The 19,821-nt window shown below is 41.5% G+C and overlaps 1 protein-coding gene across 3 annotated transcripts in view; it reads left to right on the top strand.

The window, feature by feature from the left end:
* The first annotated feature begins 1,564 nt into the window (after nucleotides 1-1,564).
* Nucleotides 1,565-19,821, top strand: part of MGAT4A (alpha-1,3-mannosyl-glycoprotein 4-beta-N-acetylglucosaminyltransferase A) — a 78,767-nt gene continuing 60,510 nt past the window's right edge. The window contains exons 1-3 of one of the 3 annotated variants that reach the window (XM_066313614.1): nucleotides 1,575-1,649; nucleotides 4,769-4,863; nucleotides 5,428-5,742. In XM_066313614.1, the coding sequence (XP_066169711.1) occupies nucleotides 5,649-5,742 (94 nt within the window). In that variant the 5' untranslated portion in view covers nucleotides 1,575-1,649; nucleotides 4,769-4,863; nucleotides 5,428-5,648. Of the gene's footprint in view, nucleotides 1,650-4,768; nucleotides 4,868-5,427; nucleotides 5,743-19,821 lie in introns of all 3 variants that reach the window. The other 2 variants (XM_066313615.1, XM_066313613.1) reach the window with 2 other exon arrangements.

The following is a 19,821-nucleotide window of genomic DNA, read 5'->3' as shown; positions in this document are numbered from 1 at the left end:
GACCTTGCAAACTTCTCCTGAGCTTCTTTATTGCGATCTGCCTGAATTGCCACCAGACCTTCTTTGAAATCTTTGAGAAAGACAGAAAAATCACTGAGGGCTACTGTGCAGGTACCCGAATGTGTAAAAATACTGTAATGTGTTGAAGCACTGGTAAGAAAACATGAAAGCATATGGAAACTTGTTAAATGTCACTCTTCAGACAGAATAACTTGCAAGATTTTTCCACAGTTTCTAAGGTTCCAGTGGGGGAGCTATCCCACTACATCCAGTGTAAGAGCCTTAATGGAGAATAAAAGTCCACAGGTTTCCCAGAGAAGTTATTGATGCCCCAGCCCTGGGAGCGTTCAAGGTCAGGCTGGATGTGACTTTGAACAGCCTGGTCAAGTGTAAGGTACCCCTGCCCACGGCAAGAGGCCTTGGACAAAAATTATCTTTAAGGTCCCTCCCAATACAATCTGTACTATGATCAAATAAATCTATGGAGATTAAAAACGTGTACTATCGACTTTGAAGCAGGTGAAAGGTAAGCACAGAAGTGGAAGAAATCAAGTCCATGGAAATGACTGAACATTGCCAACCGGTGAGCACTACACACCAAGAGCAGAGCTCTGGTGAGGTAGATAGAACGGCCCTAAGCTAAGCCTGCCATCTGATTTATATGGAAGTTTTCAGACCCTAAAAGCTGCATGGAATTCCTGGAACACATGAAACAAACCACTGAAGATAGGGGATTACTTACAGAACAGCAGCATCGTGACGCTAAATAACGAGCCCTCAGAGTAAAGCTGCCACTGACTTTCAGCGATGGCACAGTGCAGGAACCCCTGGAGGAAGCCGAGACCATTTTCACACCCACACGGCCGTACCTGTGTAACCAGCTCGTGGGCGGCCCACACGCCACTGCACGGGAACACCCTGCCCAGAGCGGGACAAAGCACACAGGGCTCCTTTTACCGGCGTGAAGCAACAAGCTGCTCTTTAATTTCAACAGCTCTCAATCCAGCCTCCTGGAGGTGTTTATTAGCAGGGTATGAACTCAACGGTAAAATTCACGACTGTGACTTCTTGTAAGCGGTGAGCCAGTAGGTCACACGGGGCACCGATACGTGTGGTTCGTGTGGCACTTACAGGCAGATAGAGAAACACCCACGGAGAAGGCCAGGGGCTCAGCCGTGATCCAAGTTCAGAGTGCACCTGAACAGGGGGCAATGAGCACCCAACCGCTGGCGCAGCTAAGCCTTTCCTGGGGCTCCCCCGAAGCCACAAAGCCCCCAAAGCGGCTGCAAAACAAGAACCACGCTGCCGAAAACGGCACTCCAAGACACCACCCCCGTCCCGCACTGCCGCCGCAGCCGACGCGGGAGGTTTTGCGAGACAGCGCCATTTATAGCAGGGGCCGAAGAGAGTGACAGGCTGCCCAGCCAATGAGTGGCGCCATCCGCGGCGGCGCCTATTGGCTGCCCGCGGTGCCGGCGGGTGGGCGGGGCGGGGCTCCACTCTCCATGGCGCTCGGGGCGGGGGGCGGTCGCCGGGGCTGGGCGCGCTGCTGACGCGAGGGGCGGGCGGGCGAGGGGAGTGAGAGCCCCGGCGGAGTCCGCGCAGCCCCCGCGCCCCGCGGCTCTGCCGTGCCGGAGCGCCGCGCACAGGTGAGGACGGCAGCGGCGGTCAGCGCGTCCCGCTGCCGCTGCGCGCCCCGCGCCCCTGCGGACCGCCGGCTAGGCTCCGGGGGGGTCCGGGGACGGGCGGCTCTCCTCACCCTGAGGAGCGGCAGTACGGCGGAGGCGCTTCCCCTCCCTGCGGGTCTCTGCGGTGTCGCCGGAGGGAGATCGGGGGCCGTCCTGCTCCGCCATCTGCCCGCTCGCTCCCCGCTGCGCTCCTGTGCACCTGCGTGGCGGTGCGGGGGGCGCCGGCCGCTGGTCCGCAGGACTTGCTGCCGCCCTCTCCCTTCGCCCGCTGCTCGGGGGTGCCCGCGGGGCTCCGGGGCAGAGCGGCGCTGCGCCCTCTCCCTCTCTTGCTGGGGTGCCTGGGGGATACCCCGCTTCCCACCCTTCCTGCTCCTCCTCGCCGCGCGCCGGGATCGCAGGGGCGTTCGGCAGAGTTTGCAGTTTCCTGTGTCTGTTCCGTCCCCCGCAGCCTCGCTGCGATGCCCCGGGCGCCGCGCTGCTCCCCGGACCGGCGCTCTCCCTCCCCGCCTCCCTCCGTCCCCGTCAGCTCTCGCCCTCTGCCGCCCGGCAGAGCTGGCGGCTCCCGGCGCCCGTCACCCCCCCGATTTTTCGCTTCCCCGACGAGATAGCTGCGACCGGGGCGGAGGGACACCGGGGAAGGTCCTGGCCAACTCGGACGGTTTCCGCGGCGGCAGCCGATCCCTTTTCCCCGGGTTTGAGGGCTGCGGGATGCCAGCGGCGGGCGGCGGCGGCCGGCTGCGCGCCGCGGGCTGTGGGGGAGCGTGTCAGTGGAAACACGGCGGAAAAGCCCCTGTTGAGCAGTTCCCCGCCGCCTTCGCCTTTTAGCTGCTGTTTCCTCACGGGCCGTTCTTCCGCGCCTTCAAGAGCAATCTTTTCAGTGCAGCAGTGCTACCGCGGTAGGTGATTTCGCACCCTCCCGCCAGGATGGGGTCTGGCTCATCCTCTTGGAAGTCTGGCACGCTTCGTGCTGTGATCCCGCACCATCCAACCCTTCAGCAGCTATGTGAAGAGCCTTTGCAGGCGCACTGGAGTGTGTCAGTTTTTTATGGTTTGCGGTTGGGAATATGCTTTGTGTGGATTTTGGGAGTGTCTGGATACAAGCAGGAACTTCTTGGTTTATTTAAGAGGTGATTCAGTAGAGTTCTGCTCAGCATCCGAGAGATGCCGGCACCTTCAGAACCCATGGCCTTCAGCATCCAGCCGGGTTATTCCCTTCGATCTGCAGTGGGAAAGGTTCAGGTCATAATGGCGCTGGCAAATTTCGTAGGCTTCATCTGTGTAGTTACACCCTATCACTCTGTCATCTCAAACTGGATTACCCCTCAGTTAAATTTGTTTAGATCGTGCTGTAAATTATTGAACAAACCAAAAGTGACCACCTGGGACTTCAATAATTTATGTCCAACTACACATGTTTCTGCTGCTTTGGCTATATACATTTTTAAAAGCTGGAAGGTATCTGGTTTATGCGTGGCCTTGATGTATGTAGTTTGATACAGTGAAGTGCTTAAATAATCATCTAAGTATTGCTGAGCTGTAGCTGAGCTGCTGGTGCCTGTGCTGAGAGGAGTGGTTGCAACACCCTAAGAGAAGGATGAAAGCAGAACCAGCCAACTCAAACTCATGATAATTATTGATTTGACACAATGTTGTGCATACTGACTGCCGGTTTAATCAGGTTGCTGCTATTCCTTTTGCTTTTTTGTTTTCTGAATGTTTTTCCTGACTCTGTTTCTGAGAATTCAGATAGCACAATGACAGGCCCTGGTCACAACATCTTGATATTGTTGCAGGAAATGTAAAAATTGTGCCCGCATTTTCTGGAAGGGCGGACGGTTCACTTTCCTTGCGTTATGGGATAATATTTCTTCTCGCCTGATTGCCCTCTCTCGTTAGCACATTGGACCAGTTGCCCTCACTGCGATAATCCCTGTGGCTTGCAGCCTGGTCCTTTGTGCATGTCTGAGCTGCTCCAGAGAGATCTGATTGATGCTAAAATAATGGGGAAACTAGATACCAGTTTAAGCATCCTTGCTCCAGAGACACATCAGCTGAGTTAAACTGTTCATCTCTGTATCCTTGTTGCTTATTCTGCTAGTTTGGGAATTACATGAAGTTCCTAAATTCATATAGACAGGATTTATAAAATTTTGGGGCTTGGGGTCTTTGCCTGTCCTTGCTATCAAAGTTCATCAAGACTTTAATCCTCTCACCTAATTATTATTGCTGATACTTCTGTCTTTTACTATGTCCATCTCCCATTCAGACTGATGATATTTCCTGGCATTCTGTGCTCTCTGTGTTGGCTCTCTATAGGTGTCTCAGTTGTCTTTATCTCTCATTGTGTTGAGCTTGGGTTTCTCATATCATACGGCATTTTGCAGTTCTTTCTATTCCAGTTCATTATTCTGTTTCTCACTGATTTTTACCATCCACTGTGTCTGCTTCCCATGTACTTGCATTTGTTCCCTTCCTCATAGGTACTTTGGGCTTTTCTGAGTTAATGTTTAAAGCCACAAGCGTATCTGTGCATGAAGTTCCTCAAATAGAGCATGTTACTGGCATAATAGCTGAGGTAACTGTGGTCCAGAGGTAAACACTTCCTGTAACCTGGATGTTGTGACTGAGATGTGAACACAAAAGCGTGTTTTTCTGCAACTTTATTGTATGCTTCCATTCTTTTCTTAACCATGCTTGTTGGTTATGCCTTGTTTTGTGGGCCCTTTGGTAAAGGTGTTATGTGCTGTCATATAAGCTTGGGAAGAATAGTTCAAATTTGACTAGAATCTCTCACTACTGTAGTGATAAAAAGTATTTTTTCCCCTGTTGTTCTGAATGCAGCAAGGCAAGAAGGTGACAGAGACTGCTTCCAAAGAAAATGCAGAGCAAGTTATTTATTGCTGAGTAACATACTTGTATCAGATATAGTTTATAGTGGGGGAAAAAACTTGGCGGTGCCTTGAAAGAATGTTGACTGCTAATGTTTGACTACTGTAAAGATGATTTAATACTTTGAAACCTTTCCCCTCCCTTTTGAAGTTGGTTTATTTATTGCCCTATATTCTCTTTGTCTTGCTTAGGATAGTGTGATTAGATGCTGGCTGTGTTTGGCCAGTTGATGATTGCCTAATACCAGGATATGGAATGGAGCCTTCCTGAGGGATAAAACTGAACTGTGGGTAACTTAGGTTGTATCTTTATGCCTGTGTGGTAGAGATAGAGGAACAATAAGGTCATACAATGGCTTTTTGACGGCTTCTGGGTTGATGGCAGTTGGTATGGATTGAGCAGTCTTTGCATGTGGGACGGTAGTCTGTGCTTTAGCTGCTGAGATAGTTACATGAGACCTCACTGATTTCAGAGCAGTTTTGTTCAAGTGAGGTCTTAGGAGCGGGGCCTTGATCTACTGCATCCTGGAAGCAGCTTTTGTATGTTTGACACCTGCCAGGTGACATGTGACCTTGCCTTGAGTTGAGAATAAAATTGTGGTGGTGATGATGTGTGTGTTTGTCCTTCAGTGACCAAATTCCTGTGAAATACAGCTTGCTCAGATGCAAACAGTCTTAGAAAAGGCACACATTAATCTCACAAGTTCTATTCTCTGAGCCAAGACTGGGGCAGTGAGAGAGGGAGGTGCACGTAAGACACAGCAATGAAGGTGTAGTGTATTTTGGTTCTTGGGGGACTCTTCTAAGTATTTTTTGGCATAATCTGTTAAAATTTTGTTTCCTTTAAACAGGACTAGAAGAATAAAGAGAAGTTGGATTGATGAGAACTATAAGAAAGCATACAACAGTTTGGAATGGATTGATTTATGATACGTCTGATACATGAGGGCTACATTTTGTGTCACTGTTGCCCAGCTGCTGCTGGAGTACTTCAGCTGACTTCATTGCAGCAAGCCCAGCAGATAGGTCCTCATCACTAACAGAACATAAGCAAGTGTGATGCTGAAATGAGATGAGGCTCCGAAATGGAACTGTGGCCACCGTGTTAGTTTTCATCACTACTTTCCTCAGTTTGTCTTGGTATACTGCATGGCAGAATGGGAAAGGTAAGGAAAAAGCTCCAAAACCCAATCACCTTCACGTGGCTGCATTTCTGTGTGGTGCTGCTGTGTGCTGGCAATCTGTAAATTGCTTGTTCACTAGCTCTGCTACAGAAGGTACTGTCTTGGTGAGAAATAAACACTTGCGAATAAGTTCAGGAAAATTAACTTCGAGTATTCCTCATTTAAAAAGGAAGAAGGAAAAAAAAAGATACCTGAACAAAACCAAATACTGCTCTTGGAGGAATGGGTTGGTCAAGGCTGAGGAGTTGTGGTTCGATTTTATTATTTGTTTGTTCCCTGGTTTATGGTTGTTGGAGAAACATATGTTTGGTTTTGGTTGATGGTTTATTTATTTTTTTTCGCGTGTAACATATGGCCAATGGACCCAACTACAGAATGTTATTTTTGGTGCTGCTTTCTGTCTTCCCTGGTGATTTACTGATGGCAATGGCAAACTGCCAATCAATGCTGTTGAAAGACTTTTCTTGCTGTCTTTGAAAAAAGTTTAAAATACTCTTTGTTAAAGTACCATGTAAGTGAAATAAAATGATCAAATCGACTAGGTAATAGGAAATGCATCTATAAAAATAACAAAAGCAATTTTTATAAAATACTTTACTTACTGTTTTGTGTAGTCAATAGTAGACTTTTACCTGGTTTTATATCTTTGATCTTACTGAACTTCCTGTGAACCCTGAAAAATTCAGTTTCTATGAGGGTTGGGATTGTTTATGAAAGTAAGGTGATTTGGTTTTGTCCTTCAGTAAAGCAAACTTGTTTAGCAATATTTTCTAGAAGAAGAAAGGACTGTTTTTTTTTTTTTGTTTTTTTTTTTTAAACATCTGGTCTCTTGAAAAACAATAGACCATGTCCTTCAAAGATCAAGTAATTTTAAAACCAATTTCGTCTTCAGTGATTGTTCTGATTGTTCTCCAGAAAATATTATTTTCAGTTGTGCCTCAGGTCCAATTAGAGGAAGCTGAGATTTTCCAGGAATGCTGTCTGTTGTAGCATGGCCAACTTGTTACTCTTATTTAAGTATAAAAGAAGCGGATGAGTTCTGTGGCGTGCTGAATTTTTTTTTTTTTTTCCATTGGGCACTTGTGCAAGAAGCAGATGCTTTGTGGTGTGATTTCTGCTGTAGCAGTTGGTTGGTAGGCTACCCTTCTGAATGCAAGCAGCAGGAAAAATGTCAGGCTCTCAAGGTTATGGTAATATATAGATTTTTTTTTTTAATTAGACAACAAAATTTGGCTTAGATGTGCCTAAGACAAGAAAAGGGTGTCTGAATAGTACTTTATTCATTTTGGCTAGTAACAAATTCAGTAGTTGTATTTTTACTAATTTCTTGCTTAAGAACATAGTAAGAATTTTGCTTTCCCTTCAGCAAGGACATGTATCTGAAATTCTTCAATTTTTTTTTTCTTTCTTACCTGATATGACTTACAAGTCTTGTTCTCTTTTGTCAAAGCATGACACAAAGAAAAGTCTCTGCTAAATTAACAAAAACATGCTATTTGGAGAGTATTTGATATATGACAATTGTAACAATTGAAGCTTTTGTTAGTTAGACTGCTCAATTTTTTTATACTTTTTTTCTACCTGAATGCTTAGAATCAATATTTTCTTAATGCTGGTATAAAAATTCTGCATTTATCTTCAAGATCTTGCTGTTGAGCATTAAGATGAAAATTTGTGAAATAAAAATCAGTGTAAAAAGACATCAGTAATGTGTTAATTAATCAAACCACAGTTATGAAACTGAAGTCTAAATAATATTGTTCAAGAGAAGTTTATACCTTCAACATTGCTTTTTTATTTTTTCACAGGTTATTCAAAATCAGAACAGATTTGAATTTACTCAGTCTCACATTTTCAATCAATGCACAATGGAAAGTTTTCAGAAACTGATGATAAATATTTACTAAAGTGGTTTTTTTTTCAGTTTGATGTAATTTTATGGCCTTGTGGGATAGTATTTTAATTCATTGATAACATTTTCATTACGAATTTTTGAGCGGCTAAGTTAGAAGCAAACATAGCTTGCTGTTCCCATTCACTGAAAGACTGTGGGGTGTCACATTCTTCAATCATCGTATTTTGTTTTTCATTACATTTAGATTCCTGTAGGTATTTGTCAATCTTTGGACAGCATATTAAATCTCCAGTTAGAAAGAAAATGCTATTTTTTACTTTCATAAAGAAAAAGCAACCCCCTTCATATTGCCCAGTGATAACTAGAACAAATTCTGCTTTTTAAAGCAGAAGCATAATGCTTTTTTTTTTTTTTTAACTACTCTAATCAGTTTTCAAGTGATTAATTTTAATTTAGAAACTAAGATCTTGGATAATTGTCACTTAAAATGCAGCAGCATTTGTAGAATATCAATTAGACTGGGATGATATGATACTTTTGTCAATCATACCTTCTTCTAGTAAATATATGTAGTCTTAATCTATGCAGCATAGGGTTTAGACACTTCTGAGTAATATATACTTTGGTAAAACATTAAAGGACAGAAGTTTTTCTCAGCTGAAGAATGCTTTACAAACTTTAAGATATGCTGAGAAGTTGTCAGGAGCTGAGGAAATATTCTGTTTGAAGTGCCATTGCTGGAAAGAGCATGGCTCTATCTTACCCAGAAGTTTGATTATGTGAATATTTCTCTAAGGCGTATATTGCTATTTGCGTGAAATGGCCAATGATATGATTTTTCTTTTAAAATAACTGTGTTTGAAGAAGGTTGACTGAACTATCTTTGGTCATTGGAGAGAGTCTTCAAAATTAGTCCGAGATATTTGTTGCTTTCTGGACTTCATTCAATGTGTAGAAGCTCTGGTGTAGTAAGGAAGCAGTACAAGCCCTGAATGCACCTGGGAAAGACCTCTCCTGGGGGATTCTTGCAAATCAGTTGAAAGACCATTTTCTAAGGTTTAAAATGGCCTATGGTTAGCAGGAACAAAGCACGTGTTGGAAATGGAATCTTAAAAAATGCTGATTACTGTGGTGTGCAGAAGAAACACTTTTATAGGATCTGCAGTCCCTTCACATTCACAGTTAGTTCAGTGTAAGATATCCTTGAGCTCCTCCTAAAACCAAGCAAGGAATAACTTCATGCCTAATACCATCTCTTTAGAAAATGAATTATGTTTTCAGGTACTCCTGACCTGCTCAGGGTCACTGGTCTTCACCACTTCATTTGTGAGCTCTAGAAATGTGGTAGGTTTTTTACCCTAAATGCACTGCTCTTAACCAGTAAAGAACAGTACTGCATACCTATTAGACCAGTCACAAAATTCACGTCAAAGCAGTTAGTTGTATGCTATGTGAAGTGTGTAGTCTTGATGCTTTGTTCTTTAATGTGACTCTTAGTCTGAGTACGTAATGTTCCAGGAAGAGCCGTATGCTTCATAATGCTAAAGAACCTCCCTTTCTTGGATAGACAAACTTCCTGATGGCTGTGGAAATTGAGAAGGAAGGTAAATAACTTTACTGAATTAGTGCAGGCATGTTAGGATGGAATTTGAGTATTTTCTCATTTAAAGTATGTGACTTTTATTCTCGGTCAAAGACAGTCATTTGCAGTGCCTTGCAACACTTCTAGGAGATGTTTGGCTGCTTGTGTTGAGAACAGGTATTGCAATTTGTATTGTGAAAATCTGATGCAATTTAGCCCTTCAGAATTGGTCAAACTATGTAGTTTTCACAGCACTCTGAAACCACTAGTGTATTTCATCGTTTGTCTTTAATGATGAAGAATTAGTTGAAGAACTTCTGGTTTTCAATTCATCCAAGGGTGTTGTCATAACTGCAGGATTTCCTCAGTGTGTGGGGATGGCTTATTTTGGTACACCAATGCAAATTCCCATGTGAAGACCTCCAGGAGAACTTTTGAGATATTTATCTAGCATCCTGGTTCACTAAAAATTCACTCATGCTTAAGTAATGATGATTGAGCATATTTTCTTTTAAGCATGAAGTTTTCTCTTATTTGGAGAGAAAATGGCCTGGGCTTTATAATAAAAATGTCATCTTCTCTCTCCTCTGTCTGTTTTCACAAAATTAGAATTGCCATGCTGGTTCTCAGCCACAATAATCGTATGTATTCAAAAACGTCTAAACTTAGCAAGGATAACAAAACCTAACTGAGACTAAAACAAAAAACCTCAGCCAGTGGTGGCTAATTTTGGAGTAAGAAGCAGGAATATTTATTCCCAGAGGAAGAAGAGTCCTACAGGAAGAACCACAGAGGAAACAAGGCAAGGAGGACAGAATCTGTTCTATCTGTCTGTCTTATCTGTCTTCCCCCTTGGCAGTGGCTATACAATATTCTCATTAAGAAAAGGTTGAGAAATCTGAGAGATACATGTATTTTGCAGCTATAACCCACCTTAGTTTCTACATGGACCCTAAGAGAAGCTGTTATGCAGGTAAATGCTGCTACAGACTTCTGACTGCATGGTCTGATTTTCAGAGTTAGACACTCATTTCCCACTGATGTGTGAGTTAAGGCTAGCCAACCAAAAAAGTTAAATGGACTACAAACTGAGAGGAGTGAAGGGAGGGGAAGGGAAGGGACGGGCTGGGAAAGTGCTTATAACAATTTATGCCAGTTTGGAGAAGAGGAGGTTCTTTCTTTTCTGTTAAATAGAAGGGAAATGTTGGTTTCCTTTGGAAATTCTGTTGCAGATCTTCCAGGAGCCGAAATTAAAGAAATAAGAGTTTCCTTTTTTCCTTTAACATCAGTACATGAATGTTGTTCTGTTCTTTATCTAAAATACACTTTAAGATTGTTTTCAACAAGAAATTGGCCTGTAGCTTACTGATACTAAAAATAGTTGAATTTCATTAAAGCCAATCAGGAATGTAGGTTTGGTTTAGTTACTCAGAGTCCTGTGCAGGTAGTGAACACCCTGTCCCAGGTGAACAGTACAGAATAGCTTAATAGCTGTTGAGGTGAGACAGTGTTCAAGTCTGCAGCATCTTTGGGTCTGTCTTATGGCTCCTGCAGGAGAACTCCTCTGACACCAGTGGATTTTGGAGAGCTGCAGTGAAAAGGATTGGTACCAATGGGGTTTGCAGCACTTCCTTGTCCCTTGCATTTTTTGTAACTTGCTGACTAGGTTAGCCCATCTGTTTATGGGATTATAAAACTTGGTTGCTACAGAGTATTTAATGGAATCTGATTTAGCCAACATCTTGAGGTACTGCTCTTGATTACAGCCTAATGTTAGAGCTAGGGAAAGCCTGTGCTTCTGCTCAGTGTAGCTTCTCATAATGCTTCTTCAGCCTGAGTCTTCTGTGCCTCCATGAGATATCTCCTCTTGCACCCAGCCAAATAAAGAATGCCTGCTTTGTAATGCTACATTAGTGTTAAAGGGTTTTATTTTTACCGATTTTTGGTAACAACTCTTCCAAAATGCTGGTTGCTCTCACATCTGGAGACTATTGAGACTATCATGGGTGTAATTTAGCCAAGCCAGGAAAGGCAGTTGCATCTGACACAGCTGCTCATACCTTACTTTAACATTTTCAAGTGAGTAAAAGGGGCTTTGTGATGATCTGTCCTTTTTTGATGGTAGTTGATATTTTCCTTAGTGAATCTAGATGATTAGAGGCATAGAATTATTACTGGATTTCAAGCAGCAGCATGATGGGAGAAGCAACCAAAGCAGACAAAGAGATTGAAGTTTAAAATTGATTAGGCAAATTGGAAACTGAGTCAGGAAGCGGCGTGAATGGTGGGTTGAAGGTAGGTGAAAGTACCCCAGTCAAAACATGGGGTACAATAAAGAAAAAAATCAAATGCATATGTGAAAAATTGGGAAGAAATTTGATGTTGGCATTGTAAAGTAGCAATGACAGTCATGCTACATGTGACTCGTTGCATTATTGCAGAAAACAATAGAAGTTCAGCAAAAAAAAAAGGTTTAAGGAAATACATATGAAGTGTACTGCTCCAGCAAGATGCAGGAAGTTGTCTTTTTGCTCTGCTTTGTACTGTGTCTGCTTCGGGATGGTGCACTGGAAAGAAAGTAGATTCATTAGATGGGGTTCAAAGAAGCAACAAGTGATCAAAGATCCAGAAAGTCTACCCTGTAAGGGAAGGGTCAGCATCTTGACATTCCTTACTTTAAAGGAGAGGTGTGAGGAGAGAGACAGGAAGATAATTTTCAAATGTTTTAAAGTTCTTGCCAAGAATTCCTTGTCAAAAAAAGGAAAAAAAAAGGGGGGGGGGAGGGAGGAAAAAGACATAATCTGTTGTTTGTGACCATAGTGGATAACAGGATCTAAGGGACTGAAATTGAATGGGAGAGGAAGGTTCAATAGTGGACAGGTTTTGTAATGGCGAGTATAATTACATACTAGAGTAGATTGTTGGGGAGGGGTTGGTGGTGAAGAATTTCCATGTAGGCAGTTTCAAGAATAGTTAAACCAGCAGTGAAAAGTAAATGATACCATAATTGGTACCAATAGAGATTTGGGCTAACACAAAAAAGAATGAGTTATACTGATTTTAAATATGACACTTCCAAAATAAATCTTAGCTAGGGAAGACCTACAGCTGGCAGGAATGCTCTAGCTTTGAAGCAGCAATTGTGGTAAAATTAGTGTTGAGCAGGGGATTGGGCTAGGTGACCCCCAGAAGTCTCTTTTAACCTAAATTATATTTGTTATTCTTGGCATTTGCCAAGAGGTTTATCTCTCCTTATGCCAAGAACAACACGTCAGTATGTTTCATTACTAAATAATATTGATGTTTGCATGAGATATGTGAGAGTTGCCCTTTGTTATAATATAATTTGATCCCTTAAAATACTTAAAATATTTGCTTGTATTTTTGCAGATTCCCTTATCTCTTTATTTTAATCTCTAACTGTTATTAACAATAAACACCCACTTCTCTAGCTAGGAGCCATGAACGTACTGTATTAGAAAAACATCAAAAAAGGACTTACTTTTATTTTCAAGTGTGATTTTTTTTTTCTTTTTCTTTCCCTCACTCTCACAGTACAGAGTAGTATCTTACTCAGTAACCTTTTTCCTGCTGTGTAATTATGACTTTATTTGCTGCCAGGCTAACAAAAAAGCTTTTTTCATTATTGATACAATCTTTAGGACTAGAATCATGAAAGTTGCTTTTTTTTAAGATGAGACACAAGTAAGTCTATAATTTTGTTTATAATGCACTATATTTTGCTTTCCTGAGCATGGCAGAAAGTGAATAGAAAGCAGTTTCCTTGCTCACAGTGCAAGGCTTTATTCCAGCTAGTCTCTGCCTAAAAAGCAATTACTCTGCAGTATTTTAGAGCTGTGCTTCCAGCTGTTTTTCTGGTTGTCTCCTCAGCTTTCATGCAGCTTTCTGCCTATTCCTGTGGATGCTTCCCACAGATGTGCCACCCATCTATATAACTGTGAATAACAGAACCCCCCTTTCTTGCTTGTGACAGTATATAATTTTACTATGTGATGCTCAAAAAGAATTTAAAAGTTTTCAGTGCCTATCAAGCATACATTCTGCTATAGTAGCCTGCAGATACATTGTAGTCTTGCGTATCAATGCCATGGATGTGTAAGTTTCCTCAGACAGTTCAGAACTAAATCTTTTTTCCATTACAAATTACTACTGAAGCACTGACACCAATAAACAGCACTCATACTTGCTTGCACAGCCCTTGGAGACAAACTGTAAAGAAACTGTTAGAGAGAGATTTGAATAAACCAAATGTGATGGGATTACATTTGACTTACAAGGTGGTTGTTAATTTGCAGCAATGTGTGAGCATGATGAAGCTTTGATCCTGAATTGCTTGTGAGGAAGACAAGTTAGAAAGAATATGTTCTCAGAAACAGTTTGTACAACACAGTTGTCAAGGCACAAAGAAACAAGGAGCATTGGCAACCTCAACCCACTAGCGTGTGTGGAAACAATAACCAGACTTCCGCAATGACTTCAGTTTTGTGCCCAGGCTATTAAGAATTTCTAAAAGTTTCAGCTCTTAAAATAATGCTATTAACTTTGAGGCTGTAGCACTCCTCTGGCCAGTTATTTTTGCTAGATGAATTCTTTTCTCAAGTACTACTATGTTAAACGTTTGGCTATAGGTCAACCATTACTAATCTCTATTTAGTTTAGGAAGCTGGGTTTTCTTGTAGTTCCTGCCTTGTATGAATATGTTTGTTTCTTAGGGGAGGGAAAGGAATGCTTTAAAGAGCATCTCGATTTACATGTACAGAAGCTCACTGAGTTACTGACAGTTCTGTAGTAGAAACAAATCACATTAAAGTGTTTGGAAGCTTTCAGGTTGTCAGAAATAGTTGCTTTTGCTGTGTTCTACTTTGCTGTGTGCTTTGTTTCCTTGCTACATTTGACTCTAAGTTAATTATGCTGAGAATATTCAGCATCCTAACTCTAAAAAATATTGGGTCCTGAATGTTCAAGGGTATGTGAGCATATTAATGTGATAATTCTTGGACAAGGTTTGAGACATACACATGGGTTTTCGTGGAGAAGGCTTCAATTTCTTCTCAGAAATTTTGCCTGGGCAGAAATCCCTTCAGATGCAGAGCCTGCAGCCTGGATGTGTGGGTGCTGCTGCACAGGCATCCTGTTGCTGATGAGGTTACTGCATGACCAGAAATTCCAATTGTGTACACACAGATTAAGTGTGCACAGTAAGTGACACCTTTGGGAAGTTTTATCTAAGTGCATATTTGTGATAAGTAGTTGCTGGGCAATTACACAATAGTGTGCAAGTCTGTGTGCATTTGGGATGTCTGAGAGGGGTCAGTTACTGCACAGTTGGTTGGTGTATGTGCTGTGAGTCACATTCTGGAGGATGTGTGAAGGTGCATGTGTTGTGGAATTTGTTTGCGTGGAAGCATCAGGGATAAACATTTTTGCTTTACATGAAGGTTGTTTGCGCTCTCTGTTGATGAGAGAGGCTCTGGAAGAAATAGGGGTGACCTTTCTGGAATTCACATGTGTACATACACGCTGGTAGAATAACTGCTTTCTTGTAGGTAGAGTTGACTCCTTCAGGTCAGGGCTCATTTTCCCTTGTTCTCCTTCACATTGCTTTACTGAGAAGGCAGTTGTATAGAATGCAATTTTATATTATACAAAGACCCTGAAAAAGGAACTTATGCTTTATTCTGTATTTGTAGTATGTTGCTTTAGACCTAACTGTATTTAACTCAGTTTGAGGAAAGTGTTTAACTTGGAATGAACTGTCACTGAATGGAAGACTTTTCTTGTTGTTGTGCTTTGGGGATCCAGCATTAGTTGAATTGGGTTTTGTGGTATTTTAGCTACATGTAGATTAAAGTGCTCAAAGGTTTTAATTGGGTGAAGCTGAGAATTTATTCTTACACAAGACAAAAAGTTGATGCTAGGACATTGACAGAATGTATATACAGTAGTAAGGGCTTTAAGTTGTTTTATGTGTAGTTGTAAGATAACCCAACATCTTGGATATTGAATATAGAATGGCTTTTTAAAAAAAATTGCATTTAAAACATACTGCTGTATCCTCTTTTTCCTTCTGTTGCTCCTTTATAATACTGTTTTAGTCTGGCTGGTTCAAATTTACTGTGGAATACAAATTAACGTATTCCTCTGAGTTTGGAGGAATACTCTGCTGCCACTGCTCGCATTCTGCTAACTGTGTGGGTGCAGAGCTGCTGCAGCACTGCTGCTGCTGGGGGTTAAAGGCAGGTGCTGTTCATGGGTAGCAGGTCTGTTATGGGAAGACATACCACGGGGAACAAAGTTAGGGCTTCTGTGTGCTTGGGCTGAATGCTGGTTTTGAGGGCTGGGGCAGAGCAGCAGAGGATCTTGGGGTGTGGAATAGAATCTTAGGAGAGAGCAGGGGCTGCTCTGCCAGAACTTCCTGTAGGTGAGGAGGGGTGGAAACTGCTGTAGGAAATCAAATCTGTGAAGCTTGTGTGGATGCGGTACCTGTGTCCAAGTTTGGGTGTACCCTCCCCACCTCACAGTCCTGGTGCTCTCTGTGCACACAAACTTACCAGAGTGCCAGGTGAGAGAGATGGCTTATTTAAAACTCAAGCAGGTATACATGTAAATTGTATGCCTTAATTTTGGGTTTTTCATGATACTGCTGGTTTAATCCTTCAAAGTGTAAGACGTACTGCTTGTGATTGTGTTCACAGTCCTATTATTGTACTTGCTTATGTTTTTAATTAATGGAGAATAGCTCTCCAAGCCTGGCAAGAATCTGTGCTTCAGCTTTTTTTGCTTTTGTCTATACCTGGTGTTGTGGTACATCCTAACCTTTTGTCCATGCTGTTGTTTTTATTAAATCTGCCATGGAAGAAAAAGGCATTAGAGGGTAGTTGGCTTTGTTGTTTATTGAGACATTATAGATGCATTTTTCAAATGGAAGTTAGATGTAGGAGTTTGTTGTTAGATTAGGTTGTTATACTAAAGGGGAGTGTTGCCATTTGTGTTGTTTAGGTGGAACTGCAGAGTGTGTGGCTGATGCAGTTGACTCTACCCTTCATTCTCAAAAAAAAAAGCTTTATGGCAAATTGATTTATATACCACACTAATGGTATGAAAGTAACAGGACACTTAATAAAAACTTCTATTGCTTTATTGATTTACATATTTCAAAATTAAAAACTGAATTTTCCATCCAATTTTGGCAATGCCAAAATTTTTGGGACCAAATCTTTAACAAAACACAAAGTCCTTCCTGTAAGGAAAAAAGCCTCTTTTATCAGTTAATCTTTATTAGGATTATGCTTCTTAGAGCTCTTCTATGGAAGTAATTACTTCACTATGCTAGTTCTACAAACTCCTTGTTTCCTTGTTGCCAAAAGGATCTATATGAAAATGGTAATTCTATTCAGAAAGGTTAACCCATTTGCAATACAGATGGTGCCATATTTCTCAGTGTTGTTGTAGCATCACAATGTTCAATAATACTAATGAAGAGTATTATGCTGGAAAAATAATTTAAAATATGTAATTAGCACAATGATTTGGAAAATTTAAACCAAACTACTGATTTTCTGCACTGAGTATTTTTGAGACTCTACTTGTCACCAAAAACATGTAAAATTTCACCTTCTTATACCTTGTGTAACACACATTCTAATGGCCTTAGTCAAGTCTAACTAGAAGCTCAGTAATGCCTTCTCTAACCTTGTGCAAACATCTTTGTTACTGTTTCAAGACCATTGTTTTCCTGTTTGTGAGGTGACTGACCTTAGCTCAGTTGATTGGAACATGGTGCTAATAACACCCCATCCAGCCTGGCCTTAAACATTTCCTGAGATGAGGCATCCACAACTTCTCTAGGCAACTTGTTCCAGTGCTTCACACCCTCATAGTAAAGCATTTCTACCTTGCACCTAATCTAAACCTTCCTTCTTTCAGTTTGAGGCCATTTCCCCTTTCCTATCACTCCAAGCCATTGTAAATGGTCCCCCCCCAGCTCTCTTGTTGGCTCCCTTTAGGTACTGGAAGTGCCCTAAGGTTTCCCGTCCAGGCTGAACAACCCCCAACTCTCTCAGCCTTGTCTTCATAGGAGAGGTGCTCCTCTGATCGTCTTTATGACCCTTCTCTGGACTCACTCCAACACGTCTGTGTCTTTCCTCTGCTGGGGACCCCAGAGGTGGAATCAACACTGCTGGTGGGGTCTCATGAGAGCTGAGAAGAGGGAAAGGCTCATCTCCCTCACCCTGCTGGCCACACTGCTTTTGATGTAGCCCAGGACATAGCTGGTTTTGGGGACTACATGTGCTCACTGATGAGTCCTGTAGCGCTTCTTCCTGTAGAACCAAAAGTCTCGAGTGCTTCTTAGAGCTGCTCAATCCATTCTCCCCCCAGCCTGTGCTTGAATCTGGGATTGCTGTTACCCAGGAGCAGGACCTTGCACATGGCCTCGTCATATGTACTTCATGAAGTTCACTTGATTCCATGTGTCAAGGCTGCCCAGGTCCCTCTGGATGGCATCCCTTCCCTCCAGGCCATCAGACACCACACCTTGGTGGTGCTGGCAAACTTGCTGAGGGTACAGTTGGTCAACAACAGAGATGTTAAGAAGTGCCAAGTCTGGCATTTTGCAAGAGGTGAGACTTAAAGGATTGGAGGAAGATCGAATGATACCAAATTAGTAATTTTATGGAAACTTGTTTTCTCTTTCAAATACCTTTTCCAGTTTTGACTTACTGGGTCAGTGACAAGGAGAATCAAACTCCCTACTTCTATGAATTCTGTTACAGCAGAGAATGCTATGTTAGTAAATGGAATTTAGAAGTTCAGTAAGTTATAAAAAGTGGTATGCAGAGAAGTATTTTTCGTTAAAATAAAAAAACACCACAGAAGAAACTCCCCAGGAATTTGAGGCCACTAGATAGCATGATATCTTAATATAGGTGTATGTACTTGTTTGTAAAAGGTAGCTGAAAGTGTTATTGTCTGATTGGGATCTGAGGAGAAACATGAGATGTCACAGATGACTTGTAGTCGAACTGACTCTAAGAGGTCAGATTACCTACAGGATAATTACATTTGTTTACATGGTCAGCAAATCTGTAAGTATTTCAGGTGAAGGCGTTGCTTCTTATGCTCTTTTAATGCATGTGAAAGAAATGTGTTATATCAAGGTTAGGTTTTGTTGTATTTTTAATAATGAAATTATGATACCATGCAGAGATGCTGATTATAAAGCCACACACTGCTCAGATCAGATCAACGGTTATGGCTTCTTTGATATGTCCTGTTAGAAATGAGTGTAATTAGCTGCTATGTGGTTTTATAAGATACTCTTGCTCATTGACAGCACTAAAATGTATGTATAATCATACATCTAAACTAAATGATGGAAGCAAGCATAATAAATGAATGTGACATGTGTGCTCAATATAGGTGTTTCTGCAGAAATCTAGAATGGACAGTTTTATTTTAGTATGTTAAAAAGGAATAGAAATGCTTTCTTTTACCTTTTACCTATGCTTCAGTCCTTCAGTGTTGCCAAGAATGCAGGCTAGCTATTGACCTGTCCTGTGTCTTAAGTGTGCTTCAGTGTTATGGTTGTAATGTTTGCTTAAACTGGAGCTTTGTGCTTGCTTGAGCAGTATAGTTACAGTCGTGCTTTTTATTTGTCAGTTAGTTTGAAAAAATAATTGTGACATAATGATCTTCATAAAAGCTGTTACTGTAAATCGTGTTTTTGAGGTAATGCTGTGATTTTGTTTAAAGTTTCCTAGTTTCTTTTACACTGTTGTGCACTTTAAATCTTGTGCAAGACATGTCAGAAATGTCAGACTGGGATGTTTTAATGACAGTTCCTTGGAGGTAATTTTTTTTCACTGTAAAGAGTGACTCTCCAGGTTTCATGAATTCAATGCTTTGTATGCGCAGCTGAGCTTGTTTTAAATCAATTTCTTAAACTGAACTCTTTGTGCAATGAATGTCTGCAATAGAAGTTGCAGTAATTTTTGTTCTGCTTTGCTTCTTGGGAATACAATCTATGAAGCTTTTGTTTATATCTTAGTGTTTCTGTTCAGGGACAAGGATGTGTTAAATACTGATTGCTTATTGTGAGACAGATTCAGCGCATGATATCAGTGATGGTTTTATATCACTTTTCCCTTAATGAAGAAATGCCAGTAGAAGTGACTCTACTTCTTAGCACTGGGAATAAAATAAGAACCAAGTAGCTGGAACCTAAAAAGCCCTGAGGTTTATATTCATCCATAGAGTGTTGGGCAGTGTTGTTTACTAGTCATAGAAGTGTGATCCTAGTGAAGTTAACAGTCAGATCAGGACAAATAATATGCAAATGTGCGATTTCTTTTTTTGGTAGTTTTTTTGGGGGGGAGGTGTGGTTGTTGTGTGGTTTTTTGTTTTGGCTTTTTGTTTTTTTGTTGTTTTTTTTTTTTTTTTTTGAGAGAGAGAGTTTTTGTTGTTATTTGGTTGGGTTTTTTTTTGTTTGCTTCCTTGCTTTTCCCCCATCACTGTAGCTTGTTTTTCTCTGCTTTAAAAGAAGACCTTCAGCTCAAGTGCTACCAATAACTCTTCTCAAACAAATCATGTGTTTAATTATCCT

This window comes from Sylvia atricapilla, chromosome 2 (genome assembly GCF_009819655.1).
Source record: "Sylvia atricapilla isolate bSylAtr1 chromosome 2, bSylAtr1.pri, whole genome shotgun sequence".
Taxonomy (NCBI): domain Eukaryota; kingdom Metazoa; phylum Chordata; class Aves; order Passeriformes; family Sylviidae; genus Sylvia; species Sylvia atricapilla.
Note: the sequence above shows the minus strand (reverse complement) of the source record. Positions and strands in the feature narration are given on the sequence as shown.